We start from the raw sequence: 19,279 nt of genomic DNA, 5'->3' as shown, positions 1-19,279 counted from the left end.
GAATCTGGATGACTAGATAAGGTGGGTGCTACTGATCAGAAGTGCTAGTAAGTGGTGATGTGAAGTCAGGAACCACACCTGAACACAACCTGATGAAATGTTTTAATTGAAACAATAGAGAAAAATTGTATAAACATCTAGGCAGGGGAAAATGAAATAGTTTGTCTGCTGAGGGAAAAAAATGAATCCAGCTGACATCAAACTTCTCCTCTGCCATATACACAGAAACACACACACAGATACACATACACAGACACATACACACACACACCCCCTACGATAATATGACCACATCTTCAGAGGTATTTTTGAAAAGATGTTGTCCTAAAATTTTTAATTCTGCCAGATTATCGCCCACTCATGAGAAAAACAGGAAGAGTGTCTCTGAATCCGCAAAGGACTCAAATTAAAACACTGAAAAAAATTTTTTTTCTTCCTAAGAGTTTGTCCACTGGTTGAGAGATAAAAATGAACAACTAAAGAAAGGTATTAATTAGGAGAAAGGAAGGTGAGGCTCGGTACCCGTAAACACAGAGTTCTGCTGTTACTACGGTTTCGAAGCTGAAGTAGGACATCAAATGTAGCATTTGAAACAGAAGACGCATTACAGGAGACGATTTAGTAACAATTACTTAGCAGCAAAGTCCCCTGCAACAGTGGCTGAGGCTGCCTGTTTTCTGTGGCTCCTGGGCATGACCTTTCCTCAGTTCTCCGCTAAGACTGTGGCTTTTAGCTGTAGTCCTTGTCTAACTCCTCCCGTACCTACATTTTCTTGAGCATGTCCACGATTTACCAGCAGATAAAGTCTGGGGAAAATGCTCCCCTGCTCCCCGCCCAGGCCACCGTGCTGAAAATTAGCTTGAAAATGGTTTTCAAGATCATGCTAAGAAAATATCTTTAAGATACACAGAGTGCTTTATGAGGACTAAATATTAGATTTTACCTACTTCTTTTGCAGCATCATAAAGATGCTTAAGTCTTTTGGGGATTTTTAAAAGTCTGTGGTTACATGCTCTTTCTCATTCCTAATTTTGCGTATTTGTGTTAGCTTTATTTTTTTTTTTCTTGATTAGATACCATTTGGTGTTTGTTGATTTTACTGATCTTTCAAAGAATCAGTTCTTGGGTTTATTATTTTTTTTAAATCAAGGTTACTGCTTCCCTAGATTAATCTTCTGTTTTTATCTTTCCAAAGGACTCCTTCCTTATGTTTGTTTCATCATTCGGCTAACTTCTGGGGCAGAATCCTTAGTCAATTCATCTTTTTCATGTCATAAAGAAGCCAAGGTGCTCCAGCATCCAGCTTTGGCTACATGCGACTGGTTTCAACACATATTATTATACACATTATCATTACTTTTTACATATTGCACACCTGCAGTTTTGAAATTCTTCATTTACCTGAGCAATTGAGAGGTGCAATGTGAGCTCCCAAGGTTAGCCTTTTTGTGATTTATAAGACGTGGCGATATAAACATATTACTTGGTAATATGGAGGAACACAGAAGGCTGAGAAAGCCCAAGGAATCAAAATTGGTTGCTCCATTGCATGCGAATCAGAATGTCGGGAGTCAGGCGGTGGGCTGCAGTTTTGGTGATAAGCCTTATGATATTATTTAACTGTTTAGACAATGTAGGCATTATTTTGATGAACATTAAAATCACAGAAGTGGAATAAAATACTGGGCAACCATAACATGGACAGTGTTGGGGTGGGGAAAGGTTGGGAGTCATGATCCTCGATTACTTTTTGTGAAGGCTTTGTTTGGTCAGATGTAAGGGCGACCATTAAATGCACAGAAATAGCTTGTATAACCTCCACTCCAGTAGAGGGAAAAAAAGAAAGCTCCACTGATCCAATAGCAGAGTCAGGAGAGGGGGGACAAAAGAAGGAAAATGAACAAAATAAATGATAGAAAAAAATCCAAATCGGTTGATAATCAGAACACACATAAACAAGCAAACTCTTATTGAAAGATGATTATCAGACTGCAGAAAAATATAAAAGCCAGCCAAATTCTATTCACCCAGAAACACATCTGAAATAAGATGATGCTAAAAGCATGAAGTGAACCCAGAATGAGCATCCTAAACCCCTCACCATCTCTTTGAAAAAGAGAAAGAAAAATCTCCGGAGGTAAAAACAATTAGCCAAAATTTTCAGAAAATAAATACAAATGGGCAGTAGACATGTTTCAGTTGCTATCAAAATTTTTCAAATTAAAAGATTATTTTTTTTGAAGATTTTATTTATTTATTTGACTGAGAGAGCAAGAGAGCACAAGCAGGGGGAACAGTAGAGGGAGAGGGAGAAGCAGGCTCCCCGCCAAGCAGGGAGCCCGATGTGGGGCTCAATCCCAGGACCCTGGGACCATGACCCGAGCCGAAGGCAGACGCTTAACCATCTGAGCCACGCAGGCACCCCAAAAGGAGATTATTTTCATGTGTTAGATTGGCAAAGATCAAATCGGTTGTTGATAATCAGCGCTGACAAGGTTATGAGGGGAAAAGCCCTTTTCGGCTCTGCCAGTGGAGTAGAAATGCCTCCGCCATATTGTCATGGGGTAGGGGAGGGCTGGCAATTTCTATCAAAAACTTTTCTTTTTTCTTTTACGTATACTTATTCTCAAACCCAGAAACTCTTCTGTAAGAGACTGATCCTCAGGGAAAAGAAAATGGACAAGATGCTTGCTGCTGATGTTTTTATTTTTAAATAATAAAACGTGAGGACAATTGAAGTGTCTGTCAATAAGAGATGTGATGAAATAGATAATGGTCTAACTGAAGGCATTTACTATGATCCTGTAGATCCACGTGTACTGTGAGGGAAGGCTAGCCATGTCATACTGTTAAATGAAATCGCAAGTCATAAAATGATGTAAAATAATATATGTGCATGCATAGAATGGTATAGATGTGTCTGGAGGAGTAAAAAGCAGAATGCTAACAGTGGTTCCAACTGGAAGCACCATTCTAGGGGGACTTTTTAACCCTTTTATCAGTTTCCTTATTTTGCCACAATGTGCAGTTTCTATTTTCATTTTTCAAAGAATATACTCATATAGCTCAAAAAAAATAAAAGGTGTGTAGTGACAATCTCCCTCCTACCCCATCCCCATCCACCCAGTTTCTTGTGTATCCTTCCAAAATTTATGTATGCAAAAGTAAGAAAGTTCAGAAATATATTATCCCCCCGCCATTTCACACAAAGTGTGTTTTTCGCCTCGCTCTTTTCTCACCTGAACAATAGATCCTGAGAACGTCCCATATCAGCGTGTATTCTTTACCCACTATGCTGAATTCCACCATGTGGCTATTATCTTTGTGTGTGTGTGTTTTCTTACTTCTTTACTTAGAGATGAATCATAATCAGAAAAGCCTGAATATTTGTATGCTGGGGACCCTGAGGACAGTGACCGATGTCAGACACCTTGATGTGTAGTATGATCATCATTTTTAAAATAGGTTAATATGATTTACTGAAGCCGACTGTACAAGAGCCCAAATAGACCGGGTAACGTCGAGAAATAGAAATGGTCTTTCCCTCAGTGGAGGGAGGGAGGCTGGGCGGGGGGGCACCAGGAACGTACCCATGCGCACGACCCCTGCTCCACTGTGGTCAACGCACAGACCACCCTTCGCCTCCTCCCTGTCGCTGCGTTCATTTACTCCCTGGGCATGCCTCCTCTACCCCCACCCCATGCCCTCCTTCTCCAGCTATTCGGGCTCCAGAGTTCTTGCAGCCACTTCGTGAATCCGATCACCACCCACAGGCTGGCAATGCGCACACTTCTGCCTCCAGCCCAGGCGGCTGTGGTACCACCACCCAAGTAGTGTCTTAACCACCTAAAAAACCCATTCAAACCAAGCCCAGTAGAAAGTGCGGTTTGGGGAAGGATGCTAGGGGAGTCTGGTGGCTTTCGTGGCTGCTCTCTGTTGTACGCATGGTCTCCGTGTCCAACTTCAGACACCATGGGAAGAGAGAACATGACTGGGCGCGCATCTTTAGCCGTGGCTGGGAAGTGAAGCCTTATGGCCCATAGGGCTCTGGGAAGCATGGTTCTTTCCCAAGTACTGGGAAGAGGGAAATGTGGGCACCTCCAGTCCACGGTGCTCTTCCCCAGCTCTGGGGGTGCTCTGGCTGGAGGGGGTGCATTCGAGAGCTGTTTGTCCCTGCGGGGTTGGCTGGGGGTGGAGAATGCGGGAGCAAGGGGATGCCTCTAGCTTAGTCCTTAGGCTGTCTGGTGGTTGGGAGGTTAGACACGTTGTCAGTACACTGTGAACGGTTTTGTTTGGGGGGAATCCTTGGATTCTTCTTCCAATCATGGTTTGTGACCCATTTTTTCCCCCATGCTCCATCTCTTCCAACTGTCCCTGGGAATCCCAGGCAGGTCTGCTGTCCACCAGCAGGCCCTCTGATTACAAGGTGCATTTCCCACTGCTGCTTTCCCAGTCCTGACCTCAGCCCCTCAGGGGGAAGGCTGGCTGGACGTCTGTGCTGGCCACGGTGGCCCCAGACCTCAGTGCAAACTTCCCAACCTTTGCTTCAGATCCTAGCATCATTCAGGACTGGACGCTGGGATGGCGGTGGGGGTGGGGGTTACTGCTTCTAATTTGCGATCAGGATGGAAGTGAGGGAGGCTGGTGAACTCCAAACACATGGGAACTGGGTCGCTTTTTGGTACTTAGGATTTGGGGCATAGCATGCCCATCCGCTGCAGAGTTCTACAATCCTGGACGTTTTTTTTTTTAAATCAAGTTGGTTTTTTTTTTAATCTTTAAAAGTATTACACAGTGAAATAGACTTTTGACTGGTGTTCAGCTCTATGAATTTTAACACACGTATAGATTCATGTGACCGCCATCACAGTCAGGATACAGAATGGCCCCATCACCCCCAAAAAATCCCCTTATCTGCTTCTTTATAATCATACCCTCCCCCTGTCCTCAACCCTGGCAACCACTGATTTGTTCTCTACCCCTGTAGTTTTGTCTGTTTGAGAGTATCATATAAATGGAATCATACAGTACATAACCTTTCTTTCACTCAGCATAATGCCTCTGACATTCATCCAAGTCACAGTTTTTTGTTTTTTGTTTTTTTAAGGAGCAACAGAGAAAGGTTTTACGTACGTTGTTTAAATTGGAATTGTAAAGCAACTTTGGGTTAGCCCTCAGTTAATAGAGAGAAGGTACTGGAACTTACCAAACCCAGAGTCCAGATAAAATTATACAACACCGATCCGGGGGGGGGGGAAAGGAAAATCTAAAAATACAGCAGAGCTGGATCTTTTCCTCCAGTTCTTCACGTCTCCATTCGCTTTTCCCATGATGCCCCATCAATTTGCAATTAAAATTGGAATCACAGCTTTTGAAACCACCCAGACTTTGTAATGTCAGCCAGTCCCTCCCAAGCTGTTGATGGACCATGACAAGCAAGTATGATAAAATAATACAGCGACTTCAAAGCAAGAGGGATCTAAGGGGGTCGGCCAGCGTGTCCCCCAATATACACACACTTTGGTGGTGTGTACCACCAGCTGAAAAAGAAAAATGTAGGTGGCCCACGGACACAACTTGAAATGCCACCTAATCACATCCCTAGAAAATAATGACCTTTCCTTTTTCTTTCTGTTCAAATCTTCCGATTACACGATGGAGACAGTCTTAGGTGCTAAAATGTTGTTAACGCCTCTCTAATGGGTTTCGTTCCCTCTCTCCTCATCAGAAAGAACAAGAGTGCCTCAGGCTGAGTATGGGCTGAGACTGAAGTGTGCTGTTTGGTTTACACGGACTTTGTGTTTATGACAATTTTCTACTCTGGGCTAGTGGGGATTCTCACATACGATGGTGATGCGAAGTTTCATGTTTGAGTAAATCGGTTTTAAAGCAAAAGTTATGAGTGGACTTTAAAGTCATGTGAAGTCAGTATCTGTAGACACATCCAAAGGTAAATCATGAAGATGGTCCCCAAGTGACTGAAGGTCTCGATGTGCCGTCAGATTTCAGACAGAACCACGAAGACCCAGTGCCTGAGGAGGCTTGCAGACAAGACTGCCCCCCAGGCACCACAAAGCCCACTCTTCCACCGACGGTTCAAGCATCCGGGCTCTCAGTACTGACCATGCAACCGATCCCAACGGACCACCCTTCCCATGAAAGTTTTGCTTGGCTTCAGAGGGAACTGTGTCATCTCTCACACAATGGGTCCTCCTCACGGGCGGCTGCTTTCTCGGCTCCATCCTGATCTCTCCCCCCAGCATCCTCTGCAGCCCTCACCCCAGGCATGCCCAAGAGCTTCGTGATGGTCATACCTCCTCCAAGCACGATCCAGGAAGGGGGAATCACAATAGAAAGAAAATCTAATGCATACTTAGGACATCAAGTCAGTACCACAACCTGGGAGGTAGGAACACATGTCATCCCCATCTCGCAGAGCAGAAAGCAAAGCTTAGGATGGTGGTGACTTACCCCACAGCGAATACACGCCCGAGGCAGGACTGGCAAGCAGCAGTGCCTGTTTTGACGACCCAGCCCATCAAAGTCACGAAAGGACAGTGACAGGTAACATCCAGCCCCCAAACATGTTTTACAGAAATTGTCAATCAGTAAGACACAATTATAAATTGAGATTTGCTTTTTTTAAAAGATGCCATATTTCAAGCTTGTTCTAAAAAAGGAAAAAACCTAGAAGATTTGGCAATAAATCTGTTGAGATTAACTAGTGGTTGTCCCCCCTAAATGGGACAGCGCCCTCTCTAACTGGGACTTGTCCTTATCGTCCCTTCTCTTCACTGTCCCACAGCCAACTTCATTCATTCACACACGTGTCTACAGAGTCCCTGAAGGATCTGAGTTTGTGACGCCATCATTGTTCCAAACTGTTCCTCCACGAGATGCAAGGTCTGGGCAGCTCGGTCACTGCCCTTGCTCACTGCTCGAGGCTCTCCATGCTTTTACACACCTCCCTGGGCGTCAGCCACCCGGATAGGGTAGAGGTACTCGGGGGTTCATGTTTGAGAGATGACCGTGAGGGCACACTTGTCATTTGAATGATGTCCAAATTTGAGTGCCTATCAAAACAGCTTTGATAGAAGTACCTCCCAGATTCATTTATGCCCATTTCCCCCTCTTTATCCTCGGCAGGAAAGAAGAATTGAGTTAAGTCAACTTCTTTCTCTCCTGGAGAAATGACAGACACGTAGCAATCGGGCCAAGGTGCTCCAGGATTTCTGGTTAAGGGAGAGGTCTGTGCTAGAGAAAATACCAGATGGGGGGACCTCCAGTAGGGATTTTGCCACCGCGGAGCTTTGCAATGACTTAACTCATTTTTCACGGAATTAATAATTCAGATCCCCCATGGTTTCAGCCAGAAGTGGCCATAAACTGCAGAGAGTTTAACCAACCACTTCTGAAAATGGGATTGATCCTGGGAAATGCTACCTCCACTTTCAGCCACCTCGCTTGAGCAAAATGAAAGCTGTTAGGTGATTTCATATCTTCATTAAAACCATCAAAGCAGAAACACTGCAAAGAGGCTGCCAAAGCAAAGAACATTTCCCCAAGCTCCGGCAGCTCTGGGGAAGTCAGGGAGACGCAGACCCCGATTACCTTGCAGGAAGGCGTTACGGTGTTCAGTTCTGTTTGAAGGGACCCACACACGCAAGTCCCCTAAATCTAGCAGTACCAGCAAGGCTGTTATCTTGCCATGCATGCTGATGAGGCTGGAATGAGAATGAGAAACTGGGACGGACACACACACACACACACACACACACACCCTGAGGGGCAGGTACCTCTTCTGGGTTGGAGCAAAGCTAATTCAACCTTTAAAGGATCTCAAGAGGTTACTTAAGAACACTGCAATTGCGGGCGCCTGGGTGGCTCAGTCATTAAGCGTCTGCATTCGGCTCAGGTCATGATCTCAGGGTCCTGGGATCGAGTCCTGCATCGGGCTCCCTGCTCCTTGGGAGCCTGCTTCTCCCTCTGCCTCTCTCTCTCTCTGTCTCTAATGAATAAATAAATAAAATCTTTAAAAAAAAAAAAAAAAGAACACTGCAATTGCAAAAAGAGCCTCAAAGACCCCTAGAAAGAGGGACTATGCCATCTCCCAGCCTCCAAGCTACAGTAGAACATGATTTTCCTGTCTTTGGTTAGTTCAAGGACACCTACAGATAGACCCTTGGCCAGTCAAGCCAGGGGCTGTCACAGGAAGTGTATGAGGATCAAACCCCAGCACCACTACCGTCCTCAGCCCACCGTAGGCTTCCTTGATGCCCGTCCTCACGCCTTGCCACAGCAAAATCCCTCAGCATATCCTACTATGAACCTTCACACCGTACCCAGTGTCCGACACAGATGTCTTTGAGTAGGTAACACCTGAGCTGGAACCAACACGATGCGAAGCAGCCAGATCTAGGATACAGCAAAGGCCAAATCCCTAAAGCTGAGGCACTGGCCCCCCAAAGCCTCTCTAACCCACGCTGGGTGGGGACCCCTCCTCTGTGATCCCACCGTGATCTCACAGTCCCTCTGCTAGTCTCACTCCTGGACTTGTTTGCCCTTCAGCTCTTTAAAGGAGAGATCCTATTTCCCATCTCCACTTTTCCAGGGCTTGGCACAGTGCCTGGTACATAGTCAATGGTCAATAAATGTATGCAGGACTGAAATGAGAAGTGAAATCATGGCATGAATATATTTAGAAACACCCTTGACCTCCCCACCACCAACTTCAGCCACTCCCTTTGAGAAATCCTCTCTGCCCCCTGAGACCCAAATAACATACTGCCTCCTCCAGGAAGCCTTCTAAATTTCTCCCAATTGGATTTCATCTTCTTTCTGTGCTGCTATAGCTCTGCTTGGATCTCTACATGGTATCTCTCACCATCTGATTTCCCATGAGCATCTCGTAACTGCATCAAACCATGAAGAGCCCAGTGGCAGTACCCATGTCCTATTTATCTCCAGCTCAATACAGACTGGATGGAAAAAAAAAAAATCAATGACTAATAATGACAGGTAACCCTTGTTGGACACCTTCCACATGCCAGAAATCTGAGCACTTGTCCATGTTATCATTCATCCAATCCTCACAGCAAGCTTACAGGGTAAGGCAACGTGAATCGTCCTGGTGTGCAGATGGAACTGAGGCACAGAGAAGCGGCTGGCTGGTGGGCGCACACCTGGCAGGTGGTAGAAGTGAGAGCCCAACCCGTTCATTCTGGTTCTAGAGCCAAGTTTTTAATCACTGTGCCCAAACTGCCTGCCCTGGGGCTCTCTGCCTCCTTACCCCCATTTTGAGGTCATCTCGTCCACGCCCTTTGAATCTGGGCTGTTCTCCCTCCTTCCAGTGAGATGCTTCTTCTCATCCCCCCACTCCCAGGAGCACCGCTCCCCCAAGAGCCAGGGCTGCAATGCCTGGAGCATCTCTCTCCGCCAGCCTCAGGGAGGATGCGGGACTCCTTCACCCAGCTGTGAGTACCCAGGGGGGCGGGGGGGGGGGGGGTGCTGAGTTCATAGGAAGCCACCTCTTCATCAGCGCTGATGGCTATCTGCCCAACTAAAGGCAAGCTCCGGGAGCCCTGCTGTCACAAACACCCTCTAAATTGCCGCTGCTGGATACGGTTCTATTCAGGGACAATAAGTCCCAGGGACAATTTTCCCCTGTGGAGCTCCCTCTACGGAGCTGAGAAGGCCAAAGTGTCACCTTGCCCCACCACTAGGTTGAAGTGTCACATCATGCATCCCAGAGTGGAAGGGACTTTGCATCCTGAAAATTTAAAAAGACACCCTGTCTTGCATGAGCCTCAAAATTTAAAAAAAAAAAAAGGCTTGAGCCCCATTCCCATAAGTTGCCATAAATTGCTGAGTCTCTGGTGGAAACAACTTTATGTCTGACTTGCCACACTGACCCCTGCATGTATGTATGTGACTGCCTTCGTAGATCCGATAATTGTGGGGAAGAGCGCTGTTTTTCCACCCATGGGGACAGTAAAGAAACCAATGGCAACTTTGAGAGGGTTGGGGGTTTTTTTCCCTTTAAATACCTGCTATACCCTTTATTCTGGGAACCCCTGTTCTTCTGAAGGCTAGACTCCCTTGTAAATATTGCAAGTCAAAATACTTCTTGAATGCTCTTATTTGTTTGGAGTTTTCCTTTGGCTTGTCTCTTCCAATCATTAACACATCAAAGGAATCTGAAAGCTAGAAACCTCCCTGGATTTACTCAGGGTGGATTTCCTGCAAATTCTAGCAGCGCTTCCCCAGATGGGATGTCGGCTGGATGGCCCATCTCGGTAATCTGGAGTACTCCACAGACCTACTAAATATCACCAGGTAGTTATGAATTATTTATGAAGTATCACTGACTACTTCCCACTGTGAGAAAATTTGTTATTCTTTACATTTTGTTTCCACTCCTTCCATTCTCCCATATCAAGGAGAAAGGAAAGGCTCACACTGAAATTAAGATTTCTTTAACTAGCTCTTACTAGTATCCCCTAGTACCCTCTTTTATTATTATTATTATTTTTAAAGATTTTATTTATTTGACAGAGAGAGACACAGCGAGAGAGGGAACACAAGCAGGGGGAGTGGGAGAAGGAGAAGCAGGCTTCCCGCCGAGCAGGGAGCCCGACGCGGGGCTCAATCCCAGGACCCTGGGACCATGACCTGAGCCGAAGGCAGACGCTTAACGACTGAGCCACCCAGGCGCCCCCTTAGTACCCTCTTTTAGACAAAGCCACGGCAGGCCACAGGCTTGGAACAGTCTAGCCATCTGAGGAAGCAAACTTTAATGGCACTGTTTTGTCTTCAAACTATTTATTCTTATGATTCCCTTGTAATTATGGCACATGAGGCTGGTTTTCCATGTAGGGTGGTTTTGAAATCAAGTTGTTTTTTAAAAACACGTATTTTCACTCTCTCTGCCTACCCTGTGTTGGGTTTACAAACGCACAGCACGTCTCTAGAAGGACACGCAAAAGCGGGGACCTGTGATGGCTCTGGGAAGAGGGACCACACAGCAGAGAAACGGGTGGGAAGGAGGGGGATAATTTTCACGGGACATCCTTGTGAAGTTTGCATCATGTTTCCAAAATATTCGCACTGAAGAAAAAAAAAATAAGCCCAATTCTCTAAGAAAAAAATCACAATCTGCAAACGTGCTGACCTAAACAAAAATATCAAGAACATAAATAGTAGAGGCCAATGCCGGAGTTTGGCAAATATCGTGAAGGTGGCACAAGAATGTCTGACACTTGGAAAACGCACCCCTCGGAAGATGGCAGGGAGCAGCCCCCCGCCTCCACCCCGAGCAGACGCCCCAGGTTTCTTCCTCATGGGAGCTGGTGGTCATGGGCATGGAGCCTCTGATTCCAAAGCTTGGGAAGACACCGCCAATGGACTTGTGCCCGGGGAAACCACATGTCGCCCAAGCCCCAGATAACCAGGTCAGCACCCCTGGCCCGGGTGCCTTGGAAGAGCGTGCCCAGTAATACCCCCTTGCCCCTCTCCCTCTGCCATTATCTTGCTGAGAAAGCCGCCCCCCGCGAGGGCAGCACTGGGCCAACACCCCAGCTGTGTGGCTTGACAGGCAGCAATTATGTCTGAAATGCTACGTTATGTCCACTCACTGGTGGCTTTTACCCACCTCGTCAAGCTGCCCATGGACTACAAAGCACCGCAGCCCCTGGGGAGAACAAAGTGGCAGCAAGGGCTGGCCTAGAGCAGCCTGGCACGGAGCCTGGCACAAAAGGCAGGCATGTGACAAGTACACGGATTAACCCACCCCGGGGTCAGCTCTGGAGGAGAGAGGGAGTCCCGCCGGTTCAGCTCGGCTGCGACCTCTCCGACCCCTCCAGCCTGACTCACCGGCCGCGTGCCCGTCTACCCGCCCCCCGCCCCCCAGCTGCGGGGCCCTCTGAGCCTTCCGGAGGACCCAGACCGATAGAGGGCTGTGTGCTTCCACCCCTCCCCACGCAGTCCGTGACTCAGGCATTCAGGGCTGACTCATGGAGGTCTGACCGAAGGGGAGGAGGTCGTCCCCAGTCCCACGTGGCAGGTGCACGGGCCCATTAGCCAGGGTGCGGGCAGCAGCACCTGCTGGGTGCCGACTCTGCCCCGAGCCTGTTCGGGACTCCCAGTATGTGCCTCCAAATATCTGGGCGGTCCAGCAGCCCACAGAGAACGTGCCCACCATAGCCCCTTGTTACCTCCTTGTGGGAATCGGGCCGCACCTTCTCATGTCAGAAGGGACGTTTTCGGGGAGATGGGCGCAGCTCCCTGACCCATCAGAAGAGGCCCCCGCTGGCCGCAGAGACAGCAACCTGGGGGCGCTGGCACTTGCCACCTAGCGTCGGGCTCTTCGGGGGGGTCCAGTGGGTCCCCACGGCAGAAGGCACCTCTGGGCGAGAGTTTCCACCCAACATGGAAGCATTACCTCACTGCGTCTAAGACCCCATCAAATACCCTCATTTCAGAGATGTTAAAATGTGGGGGGAAGTGTGCTCTTAAAATCTTTGATAAATGATATTTTCACATCCAAAACAGCCTTAACAATGTGGGGCACCTGAAAAGCACCAAAGCTGTCGGGGCCTTTTCCCCGCCTAAACAGCCACACACCAGAGGCCGTGGGAACAGCCCGTCCTAGGACGAGCTCTCCCACTGTCCCTGGAGGCTCCAGCAGGGAGCGAAGCCAGCTCTTCAAGACATGTCTCTGGGCCCTGCCAGTCCTGCCTGCCCATCCTGCATGTTCCTCGGTGCCTGACAACTGGACACGGGCGAGAGCTAACTATTACATCTCCAGCGCGCCGCCAGGCTGACAGCGAGCATACGAAGGACAGGGGATTTATGGACTCAATGATTTCCTTTAATCAGCGTGGATGACATCCTCCTGGACTGAGGCAGGAAAACTCCTCCGAAGACCTGGGTCTGCACAGACGTTGTAACCGCGCATGCAAGGGAACCCATGTGGGGTGGGCGCGCGTGTGCATCTCTGCACACCTGACAGGCACCGAGCAGCCCGTGTCGGGTGTTGCTCAGTTGGTTAAAGACGGTAGAGTCTTTGGTCTTAGTTCTGCCTTTGGTCTTAGTTCTTTCTAAAGTTTGGCTTTGCTATTAGAACCTCACTTCTTGATTGAGAGGAGCTGGAACCGGTGATAGACCGTATTCTCGGCTTTTGATTCTGTGTCTTAACTTAAGACGGTTGCGTCCCGGGCACATGCTGTGTCTTCTCTGCCTTACACCCTCCCCAACACCACCATCGATGCTGAACAAATAAACAACCTGAGATGTGATGTCTAAAGTTTACAGGACAGGCTTATCTATCAAAACGACGTCACCAAAGCACAGAGTCAACGATTGTGTCTTAACTAGCTCATGGTGGCATTTCAATGCATTTTAGAGAAGGTTTGGTTCCTCCTCACACCCCACCCTCACCCCCGGCCATCCCTAAAAACTAGCAAAATCAAGAACACTTTGGACGAAACTCAGCTCCCCCTAAGACTCAAAAAACTACTAGATGATGCACCGTGTATATCTCCTGATGAAAGATGAAGACCCCGAACAATTCTGCCTCACACGAGAGCATCCCACATATGATCTCAGATTGGGAGCAGCCTCTTCGCATGTTCTGTCTTACTCGAGTTTCACGAGATTGTAAAGCAGGTCAGACATCAGTTCCATTTTTAAAGGTGAGCAAACGGACACCCAAAAACATGAAGTGACTGTTTATCGATGCCAAAGGAAGGAAGCGGAGGTGGGGGGGGGGGGGAGAGTGGGAGGAAAGCAGAGAGAAAGAAGACCGAAAAATAAAAAGGCAAATTAAACCAGAGCTGGAACTAGAACTTAAGACCGGGACGCTATCTCGTCTATCATGGAACTACTTTTCTAGCAATTAGTCATTTCCTCAGCCCCATCTGGTAACAGCAGCAGGAGTGGAACCCAATAGCTTTAAAAGTACTAACAGCACTGACGGCAATCCAGAAGCCTTGGAAGGGATGCAGAAGGTAGCCACAGCGGCAAGAGTGGTAACGTGGCTGCCCTGTCTTTATACCCCCCAGACTTTTCCAGCACACTTTCCCACACAGGGTTTCATTCATTCTGCAAAACAACCCTCTGCGATGGTCGCTACCGGCCCCATTCCAGGAGGAAGCGGAGACGCAGGAGGACCACGGTCGGCCAATCCCACAGCATCTGGGCGCCCTCCCTGGTTCCCTCGTCAGCCTGCTGTCGCTTTGCCCACCTGTCCGAGCATCCAGCCGAGCCCACCCTGCAGGCCCAGATGCCACCTTGGGGAGGAAACCGGGAGAGGGGAACCAGGCCAGACACGCACATTTGGGATGGAACTCAGAGAAACCTCTAAGGGGAGGGATCCCAAAGCAGAGGGCTGGGCTCTCCTAGGGTGGCCCGAACTGGGCTGGTTCCCAGGAGGGGCTTGGGGTCGACACAAGGCGGGCACAGATTCTGCCTCCTGGTCTCTCCGGCTGTATCACTCTGCCTTCAGGCACCGTGTGTCACCTCTTGACTTACCTCCACAGAAAGCAGGCTCTCCTTTGGGTTAGGAGTGAAGCTGGATTCTTCCATTGTCTCTCTGTACTGGGGCCTCGGGACCCAGGAAGTTGTCCCCAGGGGCTTGGCCATGGGCGGATTATAATGCGATGCATGGCCTGCTCCTCTGCCATGCTGAGCTCTGCCTCTGGGAAACACAGTCTGCTGCTATGGGTGCTCTTTGGCCATGTCTACCCGGGGGACACTGGCCCTATGGTGGCAAGCTGTGCAGAGCAGGGGCCAGAGCGCTTGGCTGGAAATATGCGCACACACGCACCCACACCCACACATACATGAGCATGTAGATACTGCATGCCAGTGACTTCTGGCTCATCAGCTTGCTTTGTGACCCCATTTCAGATGCTCTCCGTTTTGGGGGCTGCAGTTTTTACATCTGTGAAATGACACGGGCCATGGGCAGAAAGAGGAGCATCTTATCACCTGCTGTCCGAACTCACAGAATTTGGGGATAAAGTGAGAACATGGGTTTTAAAGGATCCCAGGAATCCCTGTCACTTCTGCAATTAATACATATTTCTTGAGCAATAATAAAGGATAAAGCACATGCAGAGAAATGTTCTGGAAAGTCTGGAAACAGCATCCAAATGGGGCAGCATTACCTTACCTAGAAACGGCAAACCACAACCAAACCCCTGGACTCTGAGGGTGTGGGTCTGCAACGAAGAGAAGTGCAAACCACACAGCGCTTTCCTGAGCTGTACACTCCTGGCCCTCCTGGGGAAGCGGTGGGATGGGGCAGTTTGCACCAGAGCTCTGGGCTCATCGTTCTAGAAAGGCAAAGGGTGAGAGGGAGGGTAACTCAGACCCTGGGAAGCGAGGTGGAGGAAAGAAGTGGACCTGTCAGTGTGCTTAAGGCTAAATAAAACCTACCAAGACTCAGCTGAGAGTTTCAGCAGAATCCAAATGTGCTATTAAAAAAAAAAAAAAAAGGCATGGCTCCCATCTCTAAGGTTCACAGCTAAGCTGGCTTAGAATCACACATGCCAAGGTTAAAAATAAAAAGCAGCCATCCCTGAATGACACGGGCTCTGGGAAGGAAGCCTGGGGTAAGCTGTTTGCTGGTGAACCTGGGAGAGGGGAGTGCAGACACTGGGTGCAGGGTACTGATGTTTATTGGAGAACACAATATCTAAAAGCCAGATGCTCAGAATTTTGCTATTTTGCACTTAAAAGGCACTTCATACTGGCAAAGGGTTTCATAATAATCTTCAGATTTTCCATCGAGGAAAGCCTGCTGTGCATTAGAGTGTGACCACGGCTGACCCACACAGGGTTCTGCTGCTCCATGCATTTGCCTCCCTCACCCTGGGGTCTGGCTCTGGCGCTGTCCTCACACACCTCATACACCCAGATGGGATGCCTGTGGGTCACAGCGTGGAAAGCACCGGGACCTACCATTCTGTGTCACTCTACTCCATTAAGCCAACATAATGGTGCTGGGACCACCAACAGGCCGCGTATCCCCTGCTGAGCTCCACTGGAGACAGAGTGTGTGTCTGCCTCCTAAGGACAGTACATGTCCCATCCCTTGGCCCCACAACCACGAACACTACAGGTCAGGCCTATCAGCCTCATTACCCCCTTGCAAATCCAGGACCCCTTATTATGACCCCAGTGGGGTCCCCCTTCTAATGAAGTTTTCATTTGTCCAATATGCTTATGACTTCTACTCTCTAAAGGGTTTATTTTTATAAACATTTTTAAAAATTAGCTCTAGTTACTGTTACTCTAGTCAGCTACCATGTTACTCCTCCTCAGCTCTGTAACTATGGAGACATTTCTAGAAGGTCTTCAAGGGGTCAGGTGAATGATGGGAATTCTGTGACCCATGTGTTCAACACCACCCTGGGGGACGCCCTGACTCAGCCCACGTTTGGGCCAGTCCTACACCACAGAACCATACAGGGGTTGGGAGGCGGATGGGCCCTGAACAGGAGAGGCAGTCACCTTCCAGAAGCTTCAGGCTATCCCCAGACACCACCAGCCTGGGTGACTGTCATCCCTGGCAGGGCAACAGAGGAGTGGACAGACTGGCTGTCCCTAGGATTCAGCCAACCCTTATCTGAGGTGCTCACCATATCCCAAATCCCGCATCCTGGCTGCCGGTTTGGAAGCACCACCCAGGGCAGATGTCTTTTTTCACACCTTGAAGGCACTTTAGAAAGACCTCGGAAAGCAGATGAGGGAAGGGACGATTTTCCTGCCCATTGTGATGTATGAGAAAATCGAGGCTCAAAGAGTTTCAAGTATTTGCTCAAGCTAAGTGACAGCATGACTCAAATTCAGGGTTCCTTTCCACTACCCAAGACCACTACCTCAGGGTCAGAGCGTCTGGGGGCTCTCAGCCGAGGCACAGCAGCAAAGACCTGGAGCTGGGAATGACCCTCCAGAAGGGACCTTCCTCATCCCCACACCTCTTTTAGGGCCAGCGCGGAGCCCCGCCGCAAGGGGGCCCTATTCGGACCTTCTCTGCTCAGGGTCCTTCAGATACCTGGAAAGATCGGCGAAGGTCAGGAGAGGGCCCCCTTCCCCGGGCACCCTGCTCCACCCCAGAGGCTGGACAAGCAGGCAGCCCACCAGCTCGCCCTGAGGTTTGGCTAGAGACACCCCTTCCCTTCCGGCGCCTCCAGAAACAACTGCCCTTTGCCGTTCGAGAAAGTGCGTGGTCTACACCATCCCTGGGAAGTTCTGAGTAAATCCTGCTGGAGTCCCCCCACCTGTCAGCCTGAACCCACACAACGAGCTGGATTAAGGGGGAGAGAAGACGCAGGAGGAGGCCCTAAAGGATGGACCCGACTGGGGACCCGGCGCGCGGAGTGGGGCGCTCCCTCTCACCTGTACCAGTCCAGCCCGCGACCGTAGTTCCTGTCGAAGAAGTGGGGCTCGGTGCCCAAGGCCCTCACGTCCGGGTGCACGCGGATGAACTCCAGCACGGCCCGCGTGCCCCCCTTCTTCACGCCCACGATGAGGGCTTGGGGCAGCCGCTTGGTGCCCATCCTGGCCGAGCCCGAGTGGTTGGCAGCCGGGAGGCGAGGGGCGGGCGCGGCGGCGGCGGCGGACGCGCTGGGAGCGCCCGGCGCGCTGGGCGTGGGCCCCGGGGGATCGCAGGGGCGGGACTTCGGGAGAAGTTTCTGGCCGCCCGCGCTGGGGCCGCGGAGGCACCGAGGCGCGCCGAGGAGGCGGCTCTGGCCCAGGTCGTCGCAGCAGCACAGGAGGCTGTAGCACAGGTAAGTGCAGGAGAGCGAGAGCGTGAAGGCGAAGAGCAGCCTGCGCGCCCTCCGCGGCTGAGCTGGCCCCGCGCGGCCCAGGACCCTATAGGCCATGGCTCCATGGGCCCGCGCCGGGGGTCATGGTTTCCGGGGAGCGCCGGCGGCGGAGCTGCTGTGGCCCTGCGGCCGCCTAGAGGGCTGGCGCGGCGCTGCCCCGGCCCCGCGAGTCGGGCGTGGGGGGCGCCGTCTTCCCCGGGCGCTGCCGGCCGGGGCGCGCACCATGCCCGGGGATCCCGGGGGCGGCGGCTTCTCGGGGCACAGGCGGCTGCGCGTCCCACATCTCCCCGTCCCGGGCCACGGGGCCCCGGGCAGCGCTCCTCGGGTCTCACGTGCGCCGGCTTCGGAGTGCGCCCAGCGCCCGAAGCTCCATTCCCGGTCCCTGGAGCGCGGCGCCCCGAACGCTCGGCGGCGGCGCGGCCGCTCGGGCTGGCGCGCGGACCGGACGGTGGCGCTGGCGCGGACCCCGCTCGGTCTCCTCGAGAAATGCCGAGCCGCGCGCGCTGCCGGCTCTATTTAAGGAGTCGCCTGACGTCAGCCGCGCGGGTACCCCGAGCCCGCGCCCCGCCCTGGGACCTGGCCCGCCCCCTGCGCCCCCACTCTCCTGCCCCTCCCAGGGACGCGCTACCCCGGGCCCTACCCGCGCCGGCCGCTTCCTGAGGAGCCCCGGCGGGCTTGGGATGGCGAGGCATTTACTCCTCCAGGGGCGGCTGGACGCCCCCACCACCCCCAGGGCTGGGAACCGCGGTCCGGGTTGCGCCAACATCCAGACCCGGGCGCAGACGCAAGCACTCTACACTGATACACGGTCCCGCCACACTGACACACACACACGCAAGCACACACACAGGTACACACGTACCCTGACCAGGACACACCCCCTCACCCCACATGGGCGTGGAAACACCGACAGGGACCCTCCCCTGTCCCCCTCATCCCCATCTCACCAGACACACACACAGCCTGGAATCGGACATCGTGCCGTGTGCGCACACACGCGCGGGACTGGGACACACGCTCTAGACGGGGATGGGTGGAGGAGCCGATCGTGAGATTCCGTGACTATTCACGGAGCTCCCTAGCCCCCCGCGCGCTGACTCATACCCAGGCGGCTCGCTCTGTCTAACACCCATGAAGCATGCGCCCCCACCCCACTGTCACCCCACCGTTCCCGGGACGTGGCGGGAGAGTGAGCCCCAAAGGCGCGGACTCCGCGAGGGAGTGTGTGTGGGGGGGGTTCCTCTCTTAACGGCCGCCCCCTAGCGGCGGACTGCTCCCCAGGGAGCTGTTCCGGGGTCCCACAGTGTCCCTAAGGTCCAGGATGATGCAGACTTCACCCAGGGGCACGAGGAGGAGAAAGAGGGGAGGACTGATCCAGGAGCAATTCCACTTCGAATGACTCCCAAGTAATTGCTCACAGTGACCATGCCCAGACCAGGCATGTG

The 19,279-nt window shown here is 51.1% G+C and overlaps 1 protein-coding gene across 1 annotated transcript in view; it reads right to left on the bottom strand.

Annotated features, from left to right (window-relative positions):
- The window catches only part of HS3ST2 (heparan sulfate-glucosamine 3-sulfotransferase 2), a 94,060-nt gene extending 76,169 nt beyond the window's left edge, over positions 1-17,891 (bottom strand). Inside the window, exon 1 of the mRNA XM_021686822.1 lies at positions 17,404-17,891. Coding sequence (XP_021542497.1) covers positions 17,404-17,891 — 488 coding nt within the window. The remainder of the gene's footprint in view (positions 1-17,403) is intronic.
- Positions 17,892-19,279: the final 1,388 nt, after the last annotated feature.

This window comes from Neomonachus schauinslandi, chromosome 5, assembly GCF_002201575.2.
Source record: "Neomonachus schauinslandi chromosome 5, ASM220157v2, whole genome shotgun sequence".
Taxonomy (NCBI): Eukaryota; Metazoa; Chordata; class Mammalia; order Carnivora; family Phocidae; genus Neomonachus; species Neomonachus schauinslandi.
This window is presented reverse-complemented; position numbering and strand designations above follow the sequence as displayed.